The 23571-nt window shown below is 45.4% G+C and overlaps 1 protein-coding gene across 1 annotated transcript in view; it reads left to right on the forward strand.

Annotated features, from left to right (window-relative positions):
- The first annotated feature begins 3732 nt into the window (after window positions 1–3732).
- LOC137320958 (aminopeptidase N-like) overlaps window positions 3733–23571 on the forward strand; it is a 127176-nt gene continuing 107337 nt past the window's right edge. The window contains exons 1-2 of the mRNA XM_067982988.1: window positions 3733–4453; window positions 21306–21448. Coding sequence (XP_067839089.1) covers window positions 3837–4453; window positions 21306–21448 — 760 coding nt within the window. The 5' untranslated portion in view covers window positions 3733–3836. The remainder of the gene's footprint in view (window positions 4454–21305; window positions 21449–23571) is intronic.

A 23571-nucleotide genomic window follows, 5' to 3' on the forward strand; every position in this document is an offset into this window, starting at 1 on the left:
ACCAACTCTCTAAGCCTGTCTTTGATATCTTAAAGGGGCAGATTTTGACTTTGTGCAATAGTGTAAAACGGGTGATAGCGAGTCCGCAGCTCGGTTTACATCTCTCTTAAAGTCAATAGAAATAAAAATCGGGAGACTTGTAAAACGGGCGGTCAATTCACTATCACCCGTTTTACACTATCGCAAAAGGTCTAAATGTATTCCACGATCCTTAAAATAGGTATCAATTGAGTGACCCCCACTCTGAACCTTTTCAAAGGCCTTGATATCCCCCACAATGTGAAGGGAACACATCTAGAAACGGATGGACCAAGGGCATTGCACTGAGTCGGGATCCTTAATAATTAATTGTCCTAGATATGGATCCTAACACCCTATTTACTTTCACAATAGCCTCATAACACTGGTCATGGACCTTCATTCACTCTTGGACAATAACCCCCAAGTCCTTTCCCACTCAGCAGCCTTGAGCTCACAGCCCTTCAAGACATATATTTGCACAGAACTGTTCCTGATCAAATGCATCGTGCTGCACATGTCCTTATTAAAAAAAACAGCTGCTAGACAGGGGCCCATCCCCCATTGCCTCCGAATCTGCCGGCAACCTAGTTTTCTCATCTCAGGTCCTCACTCCTGCACACATCGTCCTATCATACGCAAACCCGCCAATGGTTAATACAAATGGTGAAGAGCAATGGTCCGAACACTGATCCCTGCAGAGACTCCAATAGTGACATGGAACTGTATGACATCGCCTGTCTCCACCCCACCTCAGCTCATCTGCTGCTGAAAGCCTGATCCATGCCTTTGTAACCTCTAGACTTGACTATTCTCCTGTTCTCCTGGCCAAGCTCCCATCTTCCACCCTCCGTGAACTTGAGCTCATCCAAAACTCTGCTGCCAGTATTCTAACTCACACCAAGTCCCATTCACCTGTCACCCCTGTGCTCACTGACCTACATTGGCTCCCGGTCAGGCAACACCTCGATTTTTAAAATTCTCATTCTTGTTTTCAAATCCCTCCATGGCCTCATCCCTCCCTATCTCTGTAACCTCCTCCGGTCCTACAGCCGAGATCTCGGTGCCCCTCCATTTGCGCATCCCCAATTTTCTGCGCTCCGCCATTGGCCGTGCCTTCAGCTGCCTAGGACCTAAGCTGTGGAATTCCCTCCCTAAACCTCTCCACATCTCTATCCCTCTCTCCTCCTTCAAGGTGCTCCTTAAAACCTACCTCCTTGACCAGGCTATTGGTCACCTGTCCTAAAACCTCCTTATGTGGCTCGGTGTCAAATTTTGTTTGATAATCGCTCCAGTAAAGCACCTTGGGATGTTTTACTATGTTAAAGGCGTAAGTTGTTGTTGTTGTTGTTGTCGTCGTCATGACCAACCCCCAAACAGAGCTGCTGAATCACTAAATAACTAAAATTCATATCAAAATCTCTGCATGCAATATTGATGTAAACAGCACCAGAATCTATTCCAGAGTATCTGAAATTAGTTAAGAAGAGTTTACACTATTTTTGGATTTTGTTTATTTTTAAATTAAACATTTAAATAATACAAACACACATACAGAAATAAGGGTATCCAATGGACTTATTTAAACGTAATCTTCTAAGTATTGATTTCAAAAGTGTAAATTCTCTGTTTTTGTTAAATGTATAAGCTATGTATTAACTAGGAAGGTGAAATAAATGCCGGCCATGCCGCCGATACTCACATCCCGAGAATGAATTAAATAAAATGTAACGTAAGTATCATACACAATCCCTGCATTTGAAAACACTATGAAAATCCCAGAAAATGTCAATGAAATAATCCTATGTTAAGCTCTTCCAATGGTTCTGAACTCATTTATGATCGAAAACATAACACATTATTTCCCCCATCAAATCTTAAGGTAATCCTAGAAGAACAAGAGCAGCAGGCACATGGGAACAACACCACCTGCACGTTCCCCTCCAAGTCACACATCATCCCGACTTGGAAATATATCGCCGTTCCTTCATCGTCGCTGGTCAAACTCCTGGAACTCCCTACCTAACAACACTGTGGGAGAACCTTCACCACACGGATTGCAGCGGTTCAAGAAGGCAGCTCACCACCACCATCTCAAGGGCAATTAGGGATGGGCAATAAATGCCAGCGATGCCCACATCCCATGAATTAATTTTTAAAAATATAGTTTATATTGTGCATTATTCTTAAACTCACTGTGCTGTTACACCCCATCTTAACGATGTGGAGCAGTGGTTTTGACATCGCATTAATATAAAATGTGTCGTATATCTGCATCAGAACTGTGGTCTATTCCAACATTTTGCATCAGGTGTGAGGATGAAAACCTAAAATTAAAGTTTCAAAATTGTCCAATTGTCCCATAACATCGTTCCCAACATGAGAAGCTGCACTGGCTGTCAGAGTGAGGTTTTCTTTAAGACTGATAAACCGAGGTAAATAGTGCAGGACACCACAGAATTGAAATGGAGATATTCAGGATAAAATTAATATAAAATTATGGGCGGTGCTAAGGTGATTTGTCGAAAATTGGACCTTTTATCTCACCTCCGATGCCCAGAAGATCATTCCAAGTATTAGTTACTCTTTATGCCAAGAATTGCTTCCTCACAAGGTTTAAAATAAAATAGTATTGATTATAAGTATACAGATTTCATTAATTGTGGTCATGTTAGTTTACTTTTCAAGTTCAGGAGGGGGGTTTTGTGCCTCAAGTCTCTGGCAGTGCTTAAACCCTCAACCTTCTGACTCAGACTCGAGAGTGAGCCAAGGCTGACACTTATATTTAACTTTGTAACATTCAGTCCCTAAACTAGATAATCCATTTTCTATTCAAAGGAGTTTATTTGTATATAATATTGCTACTGGACACCTAGGATCATGTAATTGTTCTCAGTGGAAAATGAAAAAACGCCCATTTCCTTGGTAATTAATGACCCACTAATGGAACTACATGGCTTTGCATTGTGCAATTTCTGAAAATATATCTTATTAGCAGGCCGTTGAAAATGGAGAAAAGGCAGAGGCACGCTCCCATTTTCTGTTCCATATAATCCTCCAATGTGCAACCAAAGGCCTATTACTTTAAACTCATGATGTGGAGATGCCGGTGATGGACTGGGGTTGACAATTGTAAACAATTTTACAACACCAAATTATAGTCCAGCAATTTTATTTTAAATTCACAAGCTTTCGGAGGCTTCCTCCTTCGTCAGGTGAACGATTTTCACATCGTTCACCTGACGAAGGAGGAAGCCTCCGAAAGCTTGTGAATTTAAAATAAAATTGCTGGACTATAACTTGGTGTTGTAAAATTGTTTACAACTTTAAACTCAAGGGAACAGCAACCAGCAATCAGATTGTCTGAAGTCAAACAGTTCGATGGCTTTGTGTTTGCTTCAAAACCTGCACCAATACTTCCAGGTAATAAAAAAATATTAATAAACGTTTATTCCAGAATCAGCAAGCACTATTTCAAATTTTGTTTTATCCTTTAATCTAAGCAAGACATATGCCTTTTCGCCTGATTTTCCACACTCTACGCTAATCTCTTCTGAAACAGTCTCCAGCTTTTATATTTAAAGTGATTTCAGGCACTCATAAAGTATTTGAAATGCCTTTGGTAAAATGGGATATTACTGGGGTTTGACGTGCAATGTAACCTCACTAAAACTATTCAGATTGCTACTCAGATGGTCATTGGTCCGAGTGAGATCAGGTTCAGCCCCCTTTTCTCATCACGGCAATTTGGGACCTTTAATAACTTGTAAAAATAAAACCAGCAGAACTGGAGATCACATAACGACACGGGACCAAAAATGGGACCGAAGTCCAACTCTGGGTTCTATCTCAGCAGGAAGGCGGTTGTGCTTTTTACCCTCCTCACCTTGGCTTTACTGGTGCTTTCAACGGTTTTAGCGATTCTTTACGCCAGACTGAGGACTGACAGAACTGAGATGATCTTCCCGGCGACCAGGGAGCCCCCGAGCACCAGCTCGATGCCGACTGTGACTGGCCGGACGGGGCTATGGAACAACACGCGTTTACCATCTAATCTCATCCCCAGCCATTACCAGTTGGAGCTGTGGCCACGGCTGGAGCCCGAGCAGGGCGAACTCTACAATTTAATCGGCCAGGTCAATGTAACAGTGATGTGTAGAGAGGAGACCGAGGTCATCCTGATTCACAGCCATCAGCTCAATTACTCCGGAGTGACCATCACGGCTACCGGGAGCCCTCTCGGTGCTGAGCTTCGTCCCACTCCGGACATTCAGGACACTTGGCTTGAACCTGAGAATCAGTACCTGGTGATCGAACTGGACGGCAAACTGCAGCCAGGACACGAGTACATCATCCAAATCAACTACAGCGGGAGACTGGGGGAGAAGGTGACGGGACTTTTCATCAGTCACTACTCGGAGTGGGGCATCAACAAGTAAGTGAGAGAGTTTGAAAAGTACACGTTGAGGAAGTTTAGTTCTGGGCAAATCTCAGTGATCGGGCGCGCTTTCCAGAAAGCAGTAAAACTAAATCGTCTTCAGTTTCTTCAAAGAACACTTTCCATGTTTGGCTTTACTTGATCAATGACTTTCTTTGCGCTTGTACGATTATTCCCCATGTATCGGATAGTCTCTCCATTCTTAGCTGGAACGACAAAATGATCTGTGTTGCAAACAGATTATTATAATCTTGAATCTAATTCATAAATGCGCCTCTGACCAGTGTTCTTTTCCTTCAATTATTTACCTGGCGAGTCTTTGCTGTGTTAGAATTCCCCCCAAGAGATTTCCACACTCAGCGTTATTAAATTATTTAGCGAAAGAGTCGCTGAGGGATGAAGGGTGGGTTTCTTTTTCTTGATTTTTTTCAGTGCAGATTTAAAAAATACATGTTTTGATGCACATGGTCTCAATTAACATTTTACTGCTGTTAACTTGTAGTCTGGTGGTTATTTTAGTCCATTTGGCCCGTTTTCGTGCAATGTACAAGTACCGTGTTAGTCAGACACGCACCACGTAATTTTCAATATTTCTTCCCGAATGCCAATGTTATGTCATATTTGGTGCAGGAACTCAACAATCATTTCCTTACACACTACCCACTTGGAAGAAGAAATGTTCTGCTTGTGCCTTTGCCATAAAACTCTTTACAAAAAAATTCACGAGCAGCAATCACCCCTGCTGCTAAACCAACTTATTTCGGTAATTTTATCTCGTATTTATAGTTTAAAGTTTAAATATGCAACTTGAGTCACTGAAAAGATATACTTAAACACAAAAATACCTTTGGACAAGGATACTTTTGTGAAAAAATAATGTTTCTAACTATGCACATAAACAATATTTGATCTCCAGCTCCTTTTCTGGCATTCAGCTCCACACAGTTTTAAAAAAAATATTTATTGTGCTTGCTGTGACCTCTGGGAGTATCTGAGACTAAACAGTTTTACCATATGGACAGCAAAGCGAAGTGAATCGTGTGAGCGCCACCCCTTAGTATTAACTTGGTTCGTCGAACCTGATTAGTGTCTGGATTCATTGAGGGACTTCTAGAATGGACCTGTGACATTTCACTCAAAGAATGATTTGCCTTATCTGAACTTAGTCCCTTATCACTTATTTATGACTTTGACTAACTTAGAACTCGATACATGTCCTCAGTATGTTTTAATCACTTTCTGTGTGCTCTAGCTGTTCCTGATTAGAACTGTTCCTGTTCCGTTTGGTAACATTAACAATTCAAATAAATATATCTTTTTGTTTCCAATTTAATATTTTGTCTAATCCTAAGAATTCCAGTTTAATCACCATATCAATCCTATTTTGTTGCAATAAAACTTTGTCCATATGGATGGCCTTTATACAATTGTTTTAGTATTTGCATAGACATGTTTGCATTTTTATGATGCATTACATGAACTTTTTGGTGAAGCCAATGGCCATACTTGGGTGATGACAATCCGCACATGATGACATAATTTTCTGAATGAGGGGAGGACGTTATTGGCCAATATCATTGAATAGTATCAGAAATTTTAAGAGACATGGAAATTGGCTGTTTCCCTGAGCCTTATCATTTTTATACTAATTTAACCGGGAGTACAGTCCATTGATGCCCTGCATCTTGGGGAAGCTATCAGTGTTGAAGAACTCTCCCTGCTTCTATTCCTGTTGCTGGTCAGATAACAAGTCATGCTCCAACAACTACAAGATCATAATTATCACTACTTAAACATTGAGTATACAAACAATTAATAGGCAGAGACAGTTGTAGACAGGGTCACTTAGCAATTTGAATAACAAATAATTAATAGACAGAGTTACTTAACAAAACAAATAACAGGTTATAAAGGCAGCTCAGTGTATCACTGTAATTTAGCATTAACTGGATTGTTGAATATTAAATTATAGTTGAGATCAGTGTCTGAAACTATTGTAAACTGGCGAGACGACTCTAGAAGTTCCTCCTTAGTTGCTGACAAGTTTGCAGCATTAGATAGCCAGTCTATTGATGAGAGTCTTGTCCTTATGAACAGCGTGGTTTAGTTGATCTTCTTCCTCCCATGGGATGATGGTGTTAGTTTCTGGAACATCAAGTTGATGAGGCCCTTCAGTGGTGGGTCTATTTGTTCCATTCGGATCCTCTGTTCCGCTGAATCCACCTTATGCACGGGTGACTGTATCTGAAATAGTTCGCTTAACTCTCACTTTCCTTGATCTCAAGACAACTTGTACAATAATGTGAAACACTTAGCTCTGCCTGTAACTGATTTGGTATGGCCGTACAATCTGACTTATATAGCCTTTTACTCTACTTGTAAAAGTATCTTTCTACATCTGCTAGATGAAGATTAGCTCAGAAAAAGACTAGAGAAGACAAAGAGAATCTTCCAACTAACAAAGAGAGCTTACGTCTAATGAAGACAAAGAGAGTCTGTCAAGAGTGTGCCAAGTACCCTAAATTCAAAGAAAAACCCAATTTTTCCATTCAGTTGACCTGGTGACACATGTATCTAAAGGGTTCACCTCTTTTGGTGTCAATCATTACTAAAGGTCACATAAGTGTCCTGGAAGTTGTCAAAATTAATGAGGCACGGATACCTGGACATATCAAATTCCACTTTCACTCCCCCGACTTCTCAATTTTCCTTTTAACAAAGAGTCCTACACGGAACCAGATAAGGTATGACATATTTCTGTCCCACTAACGAGCTATTCTGAGCTCAGTCCTGAATGTTAGCCTCTTATCACTAGTAAGGAATGTTTGTTCATGGCCTTAATTAGTTTTGATTTCCCAGCATTCAGTTTCATTACTGACTCCGTTTTGTGTGGCCACCTTTAAGCTGAAACTCAAATTTGAAAACACATTTTGGCAATTTGCAACAAGTTTTTCCTACAATGATGAAAATGGAGGGGAAGTTCCTCCATCTGCACAGGAGGTTGCACAGGATGGTGAGAAGGTGGATCCAGACAGTGAGCAGCCAGAGAAAGGAGGTCACAACTTATAGTTCTGTGTTTTCAATGAATAAAAATTGACACGCCAAATGAACTCACTTCATACCTGCCTGTTCTCCCCACCCCCACACTCTCACAAAGTTTGTCACTGTCAAAGATTTCTCCAGTTCCTTCATAAGGATCTTTATAATCAACCTCCCCCCATAAGTTGTAAGCATACACAGAAATGAACTCAGAACTCTGTGCTCAAGTTGTGTTTACTCTCATAACAACATTCATTCAAAGGTGCCAGAAAATCTAATCTCCTTAACTACAATTACTTCTTACCACTGTGTTCCCCTTTATGCCAACTAACTCACTCGTTCTAGCTCCTAGTCTAATACTTCTACAAGGTTCTCCCTGGACGGTGGGTAGCTGGGATAGTTCCCCTGGAGCCTTAGAGTTGACGCTAGTCGCAGGAAGTAGTTGTCCCAGAGAGAACAAAATCAGACCCCCGGAGCCTCAATTCTTGACCGGCCCAAACCGGGCGTGATTCCGGCAATGGTGCCCCAGAACGGAGAGGCCTGAGGACAAAAATAAATTCGTCCTCATCAAAATAAACCAGGTGAACTAATGAGGCGCCCTGATGCAGCTCACCTGTTGGGTCTTTATAAATTTCGGGCCAAGCTGAGGCCCAGTGATAATCCAGGGGTGAGGAGGTGATTGGGAGGGAGGGTGCGAGGGCTGGCTGGTAGTGGCCCAAAGTTGTTTTGTGGAGCCAAGAGGAGCATGTCTGCTTCTTCCAACTCCACAAAATACGAAAATGTTTTTGAGCCTTTTTTGAGCAGCCTCCAGCAATCCCTTTAAAGATCACTGGTTAGGCTGCTCAAGACCCGGAAATGTCAGTCAGAGCTGGTGCATCTGAAATGAGTGTAGGAGCCTCATGTGAATATTGAAATGAGGCCTGCGCTTATTTCAGGCGGTCACCAGGGCAGGAGAAACCTTTTTACACAGAGAGAGTAAGGCTGTCAAAAACATTATAGGAGTCAGTGCTTGAAGCAGAGACATGTCTACATTTTAAAATAGGTTAGATAGGTGGTTGAAGGAAAGGGGAATAAAGGGATATGGGAACAGGGGTTAGGCACATGGGATTAGGACTACTATTCATATAGAGGATAAACACCAACACAGACTGGTTGGGCTGAATAGCCTGTGCTGGTGCAGTAATTTATATTTAATTCCAGCAGCTTTCTCTTGAAGGGGCAAGGGGTGTTAGGTCCATGTCAGAAGCTTCCTCATGTGCAGGCAATGGAGGAAGGCTTTAGGAAGTAGGCCCAATGTCACTCTTTGGAAAGAGAATGGCATTTGTGACCAGTTCTTGCAGCCCATTGGTGCTGTTCATGGGCTCAGAGGTATGATTACTGGTCAGTATATTCCCGGATATAATTGTCCGAGTGAGGTCTTGGAAACCCTGTGAAAGTGCACGGTTGGCATATCTATTGCAGCACCGTTAGTGGCCACTCCGAAAACCACCATTGTCCTTAGAAGCTGCTCCTGGCATCTTGATGCCACAGAAATCTCCTGGACTTCCACCATCTCCAGGGTGTTCTGCAGATTGTGAGAAACTTCTTGCAATGTGCTTCAGATATGGTTAGTGGAGTCCAATTAATGCATCATCTCAAGCATTTATGTGGAAACTGGTTTTATGGCCTCCCCAGGAGACAAATGTTCCTTAATCAAAGCCCTTTTAGGGGTCCCTAGACTCCGCTGCCGAGGGCGCTTGTTTCTCAACCCACCGTGGAGGAATCACACTCTCACTCTCTTCCGCTCCCAGGTCCTCATTCTCATTAATGCTGAGCACACACTGTAATTTCCCTTTGAAGGAATACCAGCCAGGTGTTAAAGAATTTCAAAACCTAGAGGATTCATTTAAAGCTGACACTAACTATAATGAGCGTTTCCAGCTTTAACCAACCTCTTGTTGCTACCTCGCCTCTAACCTCACCAAATCCCACTGCCTCTCCTGTCTGTCTGCCGATAACTTCCAATACCTCCTGCTCATGTGGACTCGGGGTTTTCAGTAACGGTGCTCCTCCCTTGGTTGCATTTCTCTGCTGCTGGTTATGGGCCAGGGAGAGGGAACAATGTTAAAGGCTTGTGAGTGGAATGGACATTTACCTCACATGAGTTCATGCAACCAATGACAATGAGAGGAGTAGCTGCATTGTCCCTTTAACTGCAGTGTCCTTGGAGACGAGCATAAACCCTTTGTGGCAGGTTATGTGAGTTGCAAGAGTGGTTGTTCAGATGGCGCTCGAGTGTTTGCAGAAGTTGCTCTTTGCTTAAGTGAGTTTCGCTGACACCCGTGCTGACAGAGAAAGAGTAGGAGAGGTATGGAGGAGAGTGAAGGCTTTATCAGCGGTACAGGATGTGGATTGACAGCAGTGCCTGGACTTACCTTGGCTACCCTTGAGCGGTCATTAAATCTTTTCCTACACTGTGGCAGTTCTTGGGGTGGTAGATGTTATACTGATAGCTTCTGCCACCTCCTTTTATACCAACTGAACAACCCTCTTATAAAAGATCCTGCCATCAGTGCCCAAGAGTCTATCCTTCTGGCCATGGCATCACCAAGCAACACCTTCCCAGATGCATCCGAAAATCTGAGAGACATTCCTGCCTCTGGTCGCCCCTCGAGGCTGCTGCTCCTTGAGACAGAGGGGCCGATTTTCACCTTGGACAGTAATCAGGTGGGCAATGCAATTGATGTCCTTGACGAGAGGCCTGAAGCATTTTGATTGCCTGGCCTATCTGCATAATGTCAATGAGCTACGAGTGGTGAACCAGTGCTCAAAGGCAGCTTGCCAGTCATGATGGAGGGGGAAGTAGGAAATCCGATGTCTCCTCTAAGCAACCAAGTCGGAAGTTCGGTTTTCTCCTTTAACTGGCTACAACATTACTGAATTTCCCTCCCTCCCAGGAACGGTAATCCAATGAAGAGCTGTATCACTGCTACAAAGCTGCCCTCCCTAGCAAATGAAGGCCCAGGCAGGAACATTCAGCGGGTTAGTGGGAGATTTATGTGGGCAAGTGGGCATGCTGAACTTGATAATCACAAGTTAAAACCTTAAGGAGGAAATCAGCATCTTGATCCCTCTAAGGCGCTAGGAAGTTTACTGAGGTGGAGGAGTATATTGATATTTAGCATGGGGTGGAGCTTTCTCCCCATCCACACTTCAGGGAACAGATCATGTACACAGGGCATCTGGAATGGATGAAATACACCCTACAACCCTCAAGGAAATTAATGAAGAAATAAATGAGGAAGTAGATAATATTTTTAGGAGCTCCATAACTATGGGTGCTGTATCTTGAGTTACTGAGGGATAGCAAGTGTTACTGCAATAAATAAAAAAGAGTAACACCATTCAACAAATGCTCATTTTCTTCTTCCTCAGATATCCTCTTGAATACATCCATTGTGCCCCAATACTGATCTTGTCAGCTTGATAGGCTCTGAAGTTTTGCTAAAGATGTCTCAACACTAGAACTCTCAGCCAAACATTTGCCTGAGAGAACTGAGAGACCAACTGAGAGATCCACAGCAATGTGGTTGATTCTTAATTACCCTCTGAAATGGCCTAGCAAGCCATTCAGTTGGACAATCTCGCTAAAAAAAATCATAATAAAAATAAACCGGATGGACCACCCGGCGACGGACCACTAGGCACCGGACACGACAAAGGCAAACCAAGCCCAGTCGACCCTGCAAAGACCTCCTCACTAATATCTGGGAACTTGTGTCAAAATTGGGAGAGCTGTCCCACAGACTAGTCAAGCAACAGCCATACCTTTCAGCCAACGTCCCAGACTCTTCCATCACCATCCCTGGGTATGTCCTGTCCCACCGGCAGGACAGACCCACCAGAGGTGGCGGTACAGTGATATAGTCAAGAGGGAGTGGCCCTGGGACTCTGGACTCCATGAAATCTCATGGCATCAGGTCAAACATGGGCAAGGAAACCTCCTGCTGATTACCACCTACCGTCCTCCCTCAGCTGATGAATCAGTCCTCCTCCATGTTGAACACCACTTGGAGGAAGCACTGAGGGTAGCAAGGGCACAGAATGTATTTTGGGTGGGGGACTTCAATGTCCATCACCAAGAGTGGCTTGGTAGCACCACGACTGACTGAGCTGGCCGAGTCCTGAAGGACATAGCTGCCAGACGTAGCCTGCGGCAGGTGGTGAGCGAACCAACACGAGGGAAAAACTTACTTGACCTTGTTCTCACCAATTTACCTGTCACAAATGCATCTGTCCATGACACTATTGGTAAGAGTGACCACTGCACAGTCCTCGTGGAGACAAAGTCTCGTCTTCGCACTGAGGACACCATCCAACGTGTTGTGTGGCATTATCACCATGCTAAATGGGATAGATTCAGAACAGATCAAGCAACTCAAAACTGGGCATCCATGAGGCGCTGTGAGCCATCAGCAGCAGCAGAATTGTATTCCAGCACAATCTGTAACCTCATGGCTCGGCATATTCCTCACTCTACCATTACCAACAAGCCAGGGGATCAACGCTGGCTCAATGAGGAGTGTAGAAGAGCATGCCAGGAGCAGCACCTGGCGTACCTAAAAATGAGGTGCCAACCTGGTGAAGCTACAACTCAGGACTACATGCATGCTAAACAGCGGAAGCAACATGCTATAGACAGAGCTAAGCGATTCCACAACCAACGGATCAGATCAAAGCTCTGCAGTCCTGCCACATCCAGTCGTGAATGGTGGTGGACAATTAAACAACTAACGGGAGGAGGAGGCTCTGTAAACATCCCCATCCTTAATGATGGCGGAGTTCAGCACGTGAGTGCAAAAGACAAGGCTGAAGCGTTTGCAACCATCTTTAGCCAGAAGTGCTGAGTGGATGATCCATCTCGGCCTCCTCCCGATATCCCCACCATCACAGAAGCCAGTCTTCACCCAATTCGATTCACTCCATGTGATATCAAGAAACGGCTGAGTGCACTGGATACAGCAAAGGCTATGGACACCGACAACATCCCAGCTGTAGTGCTGAAGACTTGTGCTCCAGAACCAGCTGCGCCTCTAGCCAAACTGTTCCATTACAGCTACAACACTGGTATCTACCCAAAAATGTGGAAAATTGCCCAGGTATGTCCTGTCCACAAAAAGCAGGACAAATCCAATCCGGCCAATTACCGCCCCATCAGTCTACTCTCAATCATCAGCAAAGTGATGGAAGGTGTCGTCGACAGTGCTATCAAGCGGCACTTACTCACCAATAACCTGCTCACCGATGCAAAGTTTGGGTTCATTACAACCTTGGTCCAAACATGGACAAAAGAGCTGAATTCCAGAGGTGAGGTGAGAGTGACTGCCCTTGACATCAAGGCAGCATTTGACCGAGTGTGGCACCAAGGAGCCCTGGTAAAATTGAAGTCAATGGTAATCAGGAGTCATACCTAGCATTAGGAAGATGGTAGTGGTTGTTGGAGTCCAATCATCACAGCCTCAGGACATTGCTGCAGGAGTTCCTCAGGACACTTCCCAACCATCTTCAGCTGCTTCATCAATAACCTTCCCTCCATCATAAGGTCAGAAATGGGGATGTTCGCTGATGATTGCATAGTGTTCAGTTCCATTCGCAACCCCTCAGATAATGAAGCAGCCCGTGCCTGCATGCAGCAAGACCTGGACAACATCCAGTCTTGGGCTGATAAGTGGCAAGTAACATTCGCACCAGACAAATGCCAGGCAATGATTATCTCCAACAAGAGAGTGTCTAACCACCTCCCCCTGACATTCAACAGCATTACCATCGCCAAATCCCCCACCATCAACATCCTGGGGGTCACCATTGACCAGAAACTTAACTGGACCAGCTATATAAATATTGTGGCTACAAGAGCAGGTCAGAGGCTGGGCATTCTGTGGCGAGTGACTCACCTCCTGACTCCCCAAAGTCTTTCCACCATCTACAAGGCACAAGTCAGGAGTGTGATGGAATACTCTCCACTTGCCTGGATGAGTGCAGCTTCAACAACACTCAAGAAGCTCGACACCATCCAGGACAAAACAGCCCGCTTGATTGGCACCCCATCCACCACCCTAAACTTTCATTCCCTTCACAACCGGCGTACTGTGGCTGCAGTGTGCACCATCCACAGGATGCACTGCAGCAACTCGCCAAGGCTTCTTCGACAGCACCTCCCAAACCCGCGACCTCTACCACCTAGAAGGACAAGAGCAGCAGGCACATGGGAACAACACCACCTGCACGTTCCCCTCCAAGTCACACACCATCTCGACTTGGAAATATATCGCCATTCCTTCATCGTCGCTGGGTCAAAATCCTGGAACTCCCTACCTAACAGCACTGTTAGGGAGAATCTTCACCACTGGACTGCAGCAGTTCAAGAAGGCGGCTCACCACCACCTTCTCAAGGGCAATTAGGGATGGGCAATAAATGCTGGCCTCACCAGCGGCGCCCACATCCCATGAACGAATATTAAAAAAAACTGCAATACCTGAGCTTTTATTAAGATGGGTCAATCATCGGTTTAAAAGCCCAAATCAACTTTTGCTGAATCTTGCCTCTGTTTCACTGGCGAGTTTCAGAAGCCCCGGGAAACCCTTGCAGAAGACATTAAATTTGTTTCTGTTTAAGAATCAATTAAAAAACGCCTACAGGACGTAGCTCGACGATCTTAATTGACGCGCTAATGGGAAAGCGACTTCCATGTTTCGGCTGCGCGTGCGCATTCAAACACGCCCACGTTAAACCCGGAAGTGAGCGTGTTGGAGCTGGGTTGCAGTCGCACTACAAAAACCAATGATTCTCACTGCTCACCCGCCCCCAACCCACCAATTCTTGGAGTTTAAAATTACCCCCCAGAAGTGAAGTGGATGTAAAACAGACACGCTCAGCTGATACGAGACAGAAGGAGCTTTGTAGGCTGTGTCCATTAGCTGGCTCCTGAGTCCTGCATAGTTTTGTCAATAGTTGTGAGCAGTAGCCTTTTTTTTGTTCTGGAGCATGCCTCTGCCCAGTTTTTTCATGGATTCGTAGAGAACTGATTATTTCTCAGTGAAAGATCTTGATTCAAACCTAAAGAACTGGCACAAAGAAGGAAAGTACACTTCTGACTCAGCATGCAACTGGGGTGGGGAGGGGGAGGTGGGGTGGGGGAGGTTGAAAATATAGAAAACATAGAAAATAGGAGCAGGAGTGGGACATTCGGATCTTCGAGCCTGCTCCGCCATTCAATATGATCTTGGCTGATCCTCTATCTCAATACCATATTCCCGCTCTCTCCCCATACCCCTTGATGCCTTTTCTGTCTAGAAATCTATCTGGCTCCTTCTTAAATATATTCAGTGACTTGGCCTCCACAGCCTTCTGTGGTGGAGAATTGCACAGGTTCACCACCCTCTGAGTGAAGAAATTTCACCTTATCTCAGTCCTAAATATCCTACCCCGTATCCTGAGACTGTGACCTCTCATTCTGGACCCCCCAGCCAGGGGAAACATCCTCCCTGCATCCAGTCTGTCTAGCCCTGTCAGAATTTTATACGTTTCAATGAGATCCCCTCTCATTCTTCTAAACTCCAGAGAATATAGGCCGATTCTACTCAATCTCTCCTCATAGGACAACCCTCTCAAACCAGGAATTAATCTAGTGAACCTTTGTTGCACCCCCTCTAAGGTAAGTATATCCTTCCTTAGGTAAGGAGACCTAAACTGTACACAGTACTCCTGGTGTGGTCTCGCCAGAGCCCTGCATAATTGCAGCAAGACCACCTTACTCTTATACTCCAACCCCCTTGCAATAAAGGCTAACATACCATTTGCCTTCCTAATTGCTTGGTGTGCCTGCATGTTAACTTTCTGTGATTTGTGTACAAGGCCACCCAAATCCCCTTTGATTACCAACATTCTTAACGTCTCACCTTTTAAAAAAATATTCTGCTTTTCTGTACTTCCTATCAAAGTGGATAATTTCACTTTTGCCCACATTATATCCCATCTGCCACCTTCTTGCCCATTCACTTAACCTTTCTATATCCCTTTGCAGATTCTTTGAGTACTCCTCACAGCTTACTTTCCCACTACTTTTGTATCGTCAGCAAACTTGGATACATTACATTCAATCCCCTTATCTAAGTCATTGACATATATGGTAAATAGCTGAGGCCCAAGCACTGATCCTTGTGGCACCCCACTAGTCACAGCCTGTCAACCCAAAAATGACCTGTTTATTCCTAGTTTCTGTTTTCTGTTCGTTAACCAATCCACAATCCATGCTAATAAATTACCTCTAATCCAATGAGCCCTAATCTTGTGTAACAACCTCTTGTGTGGCACCTCATCAAATGCCTTTTGAAAATCAAAATATACTACATCCACTGGTTCCCCCTTATCTACCATGCTAATTACAGCCTCAAAAAACTCTAATAGATTTGTCAAACATGATTTCCTTTTCATAGAACCATGCTGACTCTGCCCAATCATGTTACGATTTTCTGAGTGCCCTGTTACTACACCCTTAATAATAGATTCTAGCATTTTCCCTAATATTCACCATTGCTTTTCTACCATCATATCTTTCAATCTAATTTCCCAGTCTACCTTAGCCAACTCGGCCCTCGTATCCATGTAATTGGCTTTGTTTAAATTTAAGACCCTAGTTTCGGACTTAACTCTCAAACTGAATATGAAATTCAATCATATTATGATCACTCTACCCCAGAGGATCCTTAACCATAAGATTACTAATTAACCCTGTCTCATTACACAATACTAGATCTAAAACAACCTGTTTGCTTGTTGGTTCCTTGACATATTGGGCCCAATGTTAGCAGGGCTGCGGGTTCTCGGCGGGGGGGCTATTAGTGAAATTAGTCAGCTTCCCGCGCGATTGTAGCATCCAATCCACTAATTGGATCCACTTACCTGCTCCTCCGGGTTCCCCACTGCTGATCTGCGCGTCGGGCGGGCTGCGCATGCGCAGTAAGATCTGTCAGCTGGAGGAGCTCTATTTAAAGGGGCAGTCCTCCACTGACAGATGCTGCAACAAATAGAAAAAATTACAGCATGGAGCAGCCCAGGGGGAAGGCTGCTCCCAGTTTAATGATGCCTCACTCCAGGTATCAATACATGGGGTGAGGAGGAGGGGGAGGACAGAGATCTTCCTCCTGGCATGCGGGAGGAAGCGGCCTGCCTCTGCCACCAGGAAGGCCTGGCTCGAGGTGGCAGAGGAGGTCACCAGCGCAACCAACATATCGCCCACCTGCATACAGTACAGGAGGCGCTCCAATGACCTCAGTAGGTCAGCCAAAGTGAGTACACGTAGTCTTTCCCCTACACTCCGTCTGCCACATCACTGCCCCCACCCCACATCTCCTTCAGCACTGCCAACACTACTATGTCACATCACCCCTCATACTCACTCAAACCTCATCCTCATCTTACCTGCACTTACTCACCTCGCCAGTACTCATCCCGCCACTACCACTCAACCCAATCCTCATACAATCTCATGGCTCTATCTCGTACTCACCCTCTCATGCATCTCTTTCACGGCCAGCCTCACTCAACCTGCCACTACCTGTGCTGCAGCCATAGGGCATGCATCACATATGTGCAGTAGGCAGCGTAAGGCAAACGTGTCGTGAGCATGAAGGGGATGCACAAGGGTGTTTGAGGGTTTGTCATGGGTGTTACTTATATTGAATTTCTGACCAACTCACATTGCATATTATATTGGCACCACTACTGCCATGTCTTCGCGAATCCTGTCTGGTTTGTGCAATAATGCCCTCTCCTGAGGATCACTATGAGGACCCACAACTGATGCCACCCATTGTGTCACTGCAGAGTGGGTGTAGGTGTATTTGCAGGGCTCTTTTGCGCAGACGACTGAGAGACATCGGCGATGTCCCCGGTTGCACCCTGGAAGGATGCGGAGGAGAAGTTGTTGAGGGCAGTGGTCTTTGACAGCAACAGGTAAGAAGATGGTGCTCGGGCCAGCCAGGAGCAGCTCGGCATGAAAGAGGCTGCAGATGTCCACGACTACATGTCGAGTGACTCTGAGCCTCCATGTGCACTGCTGCTCAGAGAGGTCCAGGAGGCTGAGCCTCGGTCTGTGGACCCTGTGGCGAGGGTAGTGCCCTCTGCGACGCATCTCTCTCTGCGGTTGCCCTCCCTCCCCTGTACAGGTGGATGTATCACAGCACTCTGTTGTGTAGCTCCACGTGTCAGAGGTGGACGTCGTGGATGGCGAGGCTGGTGAGGCTGGTGATGCTGTTCGCCCTCCGAGGAGATCACGACTGCAGCTACGGTGGCCCCCATCCACAAGATGTACATCTGAGGGGGTCCGCAAGGTAGGTACATGTCTCCGGACCCCTGGGTAAGTGTGCAGGTTGGTGACTTTGACTGTCAGGAGGAGGGTGGTGGAAGCCAGACTTTGTCCCAAGTGACAGAGTGGCCTCCTGCAATGGGTGAGGGTCTCCCGCCCCCCCCAACCTGTCAAATGGACCTTTGCAGCTGCCACAGGCTGACAGCTGCAACACGTCCATTTGACCTGGGAGTGTTTCCCCCAGTGTGGGAAACAGTCCCAGTTTGCTCTAAAATCCCACCTCTCCTCACATAATCCCTTAATCAGGTCAGTTAATGACCTGAAATACCAAGGTAAATACTCTCAAGTGGCATCCTGCTGGCTTTAATTGCCTGCGGGATTCCCACCAGCGGGGGCTGCGCGCGCACGCCGGCGCGTCAGCGGGGAACCCGGAAGTGCGCGGGTTCGGGTGGGCTCCGGTCCAGCTCCGGGATTTCACGATTTTCGGAGCCCCCCCGCCAGGAACGCACCCGATAGCAGGTGCTAAAATGACGCCCCCTGTTCTCGAAAACTGCCTTGACCCATCAGGGACCCGGCATAGTATGGAGGTGAATTAGCCCAATGAGATGAGGTGTACTGGGCTTCAGAAGGTTGGAGGGGGCGGGGGATGGGGGTGGGGTGTCGGGAAAACCTGATTTTCCAGTGATTCTTGCACCTGGACAATAATCAGTCAAAGAAAACCACACTCACGCTAATTTTGTTGATCAAAGATAAATATTTAATGATGTTATAATTCATAGTCGCATGAAGCAAAATCAAACAATACATATGATCTTACTTTGCCTGTTATACACTTAGTGGTAACTATTTAATGATTTAACAATTCATGTGAACATCAGGCAAATCACAAAATACATACTACCTTTAGAAATCAAGGGTTTTGCATCAAGGCAGTTTAGAGTGATCAGCTCATCGTCCCTTGAGGCCTTTGTCTTTTTCTCCCAAATCTGTGCCCATCTTTCCCGCAGCTCCATGTTTGAATCGCTCCAATCAGGTTTCCGCCCATGCCACAGTACTGAAACGGCTCTTATCAAAGTCACAAATGGTAAACTAGCCCTCCTCATCCTTCTCGACCTGCCTGCAGCCTTTGACATGGTTGACCGCGCTATCCTCCTCCACTGCCTCTCCTCCGTCACCCAGCTGGGTGGGACTGCATTGGCCTGGTTCCATTCTTATCTATCCAGTTGTAGCCAGAGAATCAGCTGAAATGACTTCTCTTCCTACTTCTGCACCGTTACCTCTCGAATCCCCCAAGGATCTATCCTTGGCACCGTCCTATTCTCATCTACATGCTGCCCTTTGGTGACGTCTTCCGAAAACACATCGTCAGTTTCCACATGTACGCTGACGATGCCCAGCTCTACCTCACAACCACCTCCCTCAACCCCTCCACTGTCTCTCATTTGTCACATCGTTTATCCGACATTTAGTACTGGATGAGCAAAAATTTTCACCAACGAAATATTGTGACAACCAAAGCCATTGTCTTTGGTCCTTGCTGCAAACTCCGTTCCCCAGCCACCGACTCCATCCCTCTCCCTTCCCACTGTCTGAGGCTGAACCAGACCATTCGCAACCTTGGCATCCTATTTTTCCCTGAGATGAGCTTCCGACCCCATATCCACTCCGTCACCAAGACCGCCTACTTCCACCTCCGTAACATCTCCCGACTCTGCCCCTGCTTCAGCTTATCTGCTGCTGAAAGCGTCATCCATGCCTTTGTTACCTCTGGACTGGACTATTCCAATGGTCTCCTATCTGGCCACCCATCTTCCACCCTCCATAATCTTGAGCTCATCCAAAAGTCTGCTGCCCGTATCCTAACTTGCACCAAGTCCTGTTCACCCATCACCCCTGTGCTCGCTGACCTACATTGGCTCCTGTTCCAGGAACGCTTCAATTTTAAAATTCTCATCCTTGTTTTCAAATCCCTCCGTGGGCCTCGCCCCTCCCTATCTCCATAACTTCCTCCAGCCCTACAATCCTCTGAGGTCTCTGCGCTCCTCCAATTCTTGCCTCTTGCATATCCCTGATTTTAATCGCTCCACCATTGGTGGCTCTGCCTTCAACTGCCTAGACCCTAAGCTCTGGAATTCCCTCCCTAAACCTCTCCACCTCTCTACCTCTCTCTCCCCCTTTAAGGCACTCCTTAAAACCTATCTCTTTGACCAAACTTTTGATGTTCTGACCTAATACCTCGTTATGTGGCTCGGTATGAAATTTTATTTGATAACGCTCTTTTGAAGCGCCTTGGGACATTGTACTACGTTAAAGGTGCGATATAAATGCAAGTTGTTGTTGTTGTTGTTGTTGTTGTTGTTGTTCGCTCGGACGTCCTTCTTGTAAGCAGAGTTTTTTTCAAGCTTGATTGTTCGTCTACATTGTTAGATGTCCTTCCTCTAATCAGACATTCTTTGACTGCAGTGCCTGTTTTTGCCATGAGGTCTTCTTTTTATATTGTTTTTGGATTGGGGGAAACTGTCATTTATTTATCCAATTAATACCCCTGTAATGAGGCTTTCATTCATTATTAGGTCTCTTTGACGTACCTCAGTAAAAACCATGTGCCATTATCTCAGACCACTGTCAGTCTCTCTTATCTGTGTGCAAATTCTATTCTTGGGCAATTAGAATGTGGAGGGCTTCTTTTATCGATACACAAACTTAGTTTATAGCCGTGGTGTCTCCAATTGCCTTTTGTGGTCTTTTTCTGATCAATTGTTTTTTTACAAGTCAAAGACCTGTTAGAAACTTTTGAAAGCTCTTCGTATTCCTGCAGTTGTTATAAAAGCTTTTCAAATTCTGGCAGTTGCTGTGTTTGTAGATTTCAAATGTACTGGTTTAAAAGGAATTGTTGGACTATAACTTGGTGTTGTAAAATTGTTTACAATTGTCAACCCCAGTCCATCACCAGCATCTCCACATCATGGTTTAAAAGGGACACAGTTAACCCTTTCCTTCAAATGTAACACTGTCCAGGACAATCGTCTGGACTTATGAAGGTGGATATTTTTCATTCTTAGTTTTAGTAGACAAGGGGGCGAGGGGAGGAATATTTGGGTCTCGAGGTGTATCAAGACCTGGGCAGCCACCACCCAATGGTCACCAGGCAGAGAAGCTTCAAGTAGCTTTGGACCAGCAGGTGCCCAAGATGCGGCCACAGGGCTGTGGGCACCCGCTAGCCTCATGAAAATGTGGTGCCCTCCTGCTATACCTCATGCTCTGGCAGGGTCAATGCTGGGGACACTGGTGGGCTCCATCCTGGCATAACCTCCAAGATCGCAGCCCACTGATTTTTGGGGCCTTTAAATGGTTTGTTGGAAGGAACATGATCCATAGCCTGAATGGCTCTCTACTTCCACACATGCTCTTTTGGCCTTAAGTGAGAGGAGCAATAATAAGTTGTATGTTTTTCCCCCAATCAGAACTTTGGTTGTATCGCAGATGGAAGCAACTTTTGCCCGAACAGCTTTCCCCTGCTTCGATGAACCTGCTATGAAGGCAACTTTCGACATCAGGCTTGTGCACCGCCCCCAGTTTGTGGCTCTTTCTAACATGCCAGCAATTGGTGAGTAAGAAGATAAAAGTAGCAATCTGGTTTCTCTAAATAAACCATTGGCAACGAGCCAGTGCAACATCATTCTACATATGTGTTAGTAAGTTTTTAACGCACTGCAGGATTATTTTAACAATTACCACCGTAAAGAGAATTTCTGGTAGTTGCCTTGACACTTTTGTCCTGGCTGGGACTGCCCTCCCTGATCTCTTCAAGGAAGAATCTAAAATAACCAGATAAGTTGTGGGTGACAAAGTGTACAACCTCCTGCCATGGATAATAACCCTTCTGTGAGTAGCAAGAACAACAGCTGAGGACCAGGCATGGCTTCTGCAACTATAGGGATCTTAAATAGGAGCTTTCACTTTCTCGATAGATCAGGAGGGGTTCTGCAAAATGCACCTGAGCATGAATCCTGCATCATGGTAGCCTGCTGTGCCCTGCACAACTTTGCAGTCCAAAATGGCTTGGCCATGAAGATCCCTGGGGAGGTTACCACAGCTGCTTTGGAGGCAGAAGATCTTGGAGTAGAGCATCAGGAGGACTGTCGCTTAGAGGACTTCTCGGTGATGACTGTAAGGAGAATCAGATTTGGCAGATGCAATACAATATTGGAAAATGTGAGGTTATGCACTATGGCAGGAAAAATCGGAGAGCAAGTTATTATCTTAATGGCGAGCAACTGGAAAGTACTGCAGTACAAAGGGATCTGGGGGTCCTAGTGCAAGAAAATCAAAAAGTTAGTATGCAGGTGCAGCAGGTGATCAAGAAGGCCAACAGAATGTTGGCGTTTATTGCTAGGGGGATAGAATATAAAAACAGGGAGGTATTGCTGCAGTTATATAAAGTATTGGTGAGACCGCACCTGGAATACTGCATACAGTTTTGGTCTCCATACTTAAGAAAAGACATACTTGCTCTCGAGGCAGTACAAAGAAGGTTCACTCGGTTAATCCCGGGGATGAGGGGGTGGACATATGAGGAGAGGTTGAGTAGATTAGGACTCCACTCATTGGAGTTCAGAAGAATGAGAGGCGATCTTATTGAAACATATAAGATTGTGAAGGGGCTTGATCGGGTGGATGCGGTAAGGATGTTCCCAAGGATGGGTGAAACTAGAACTAGGGGGCATAATCTTAGAATAAGGGGCTGCTCTTTCAAAACTGAGATGAGGAGAAACTTCTTCACTCAGAGGGTGGTAGGTCTGTGGAATTTGCTGCCCCAGGAAGCTGTGGAAGCTACATCATTAAATAAATTTAAAACAGAAATAGACAGTTTCCAAGAAGTAAAGGGAATTAGGGGTTACGGGGAGCGGGCAGGAAATTGGACATGAATTTAGATTTGAGGTTAGGATCAGATCAGCCATGATCTTATTGAATGGCGGAGCAGGCTCGAGGGGCCGATTGGCCTACTCCTGCTCCTATTTCTTATGTTCTTATGTTGTTATGTAACTCAATGTCTCAGTGAAGTATTCTCAACAGTTTAACAATCTCCCTTTGTAAACACTACTATTACTCCTTCTCCTTTTTCTTCAATATAAACTCCAATTCCTTCAATGCAGTACCCATCCTAGAACTTCACACATTATATTAGACCTCTTTGGCCCTTCATGACCATGCCAGTCTTTATAATCTCCATTTTCCTGAATGACTATAATCTCCACGAGTAAGGATGAAATAAGAGGACCTACTCTCTTACTATAAGCACAACAAAAATGAACATAAGCCATCCGACTCCTTCCTTGCACCGTGCTTCCCCTGAGTGACTAAACACGCCCTTCTTTCTCCTATTCTAGTGTTTCTCCAGGGTGCAACCTAGTATTGTGAGAGTTGGTTCGCTCCTACTGTGATACAAAAGGCTCATAGGACTGAGGTGATCCTCTTCTCAAGGTGACTTAGTCCTGGACAGAGCTGCTTCTGGCTGCACCTTTGATCATCTGCCTGGGCAGCCTGCCATTGCCTCCTGTGTGCTAGTTGCATGGTGTTCTGAGGGGATAGGCTGGATACCTGGCATGTGCAGCTGTCCTGAGGAATAGTTCCATGCAGGTCCGCTCCAGCTATCGACATTATACTGGGCCCTGGATCTGTTTGTCTCCTGAACAGCGGGGTGGATAGTCTAATGGCTTCTATCAGATC

This window comes from Heptranchias perlo, chromosome 4 (assembly GCF_035084215.1).
Source record: "Heptranchias perlo isolate sHepPer1 chromosome 4, sHepPer1.hap1, whole genome shotgun sequence".
Classification (NCBI taxonomy): domain Eukaryota; kingdom Metazoa; phylum Chordata; class Chondrichthyes; order Hexanchiformes; family Hexanchidae; genus Heptranchias; species Heptranchias perlo.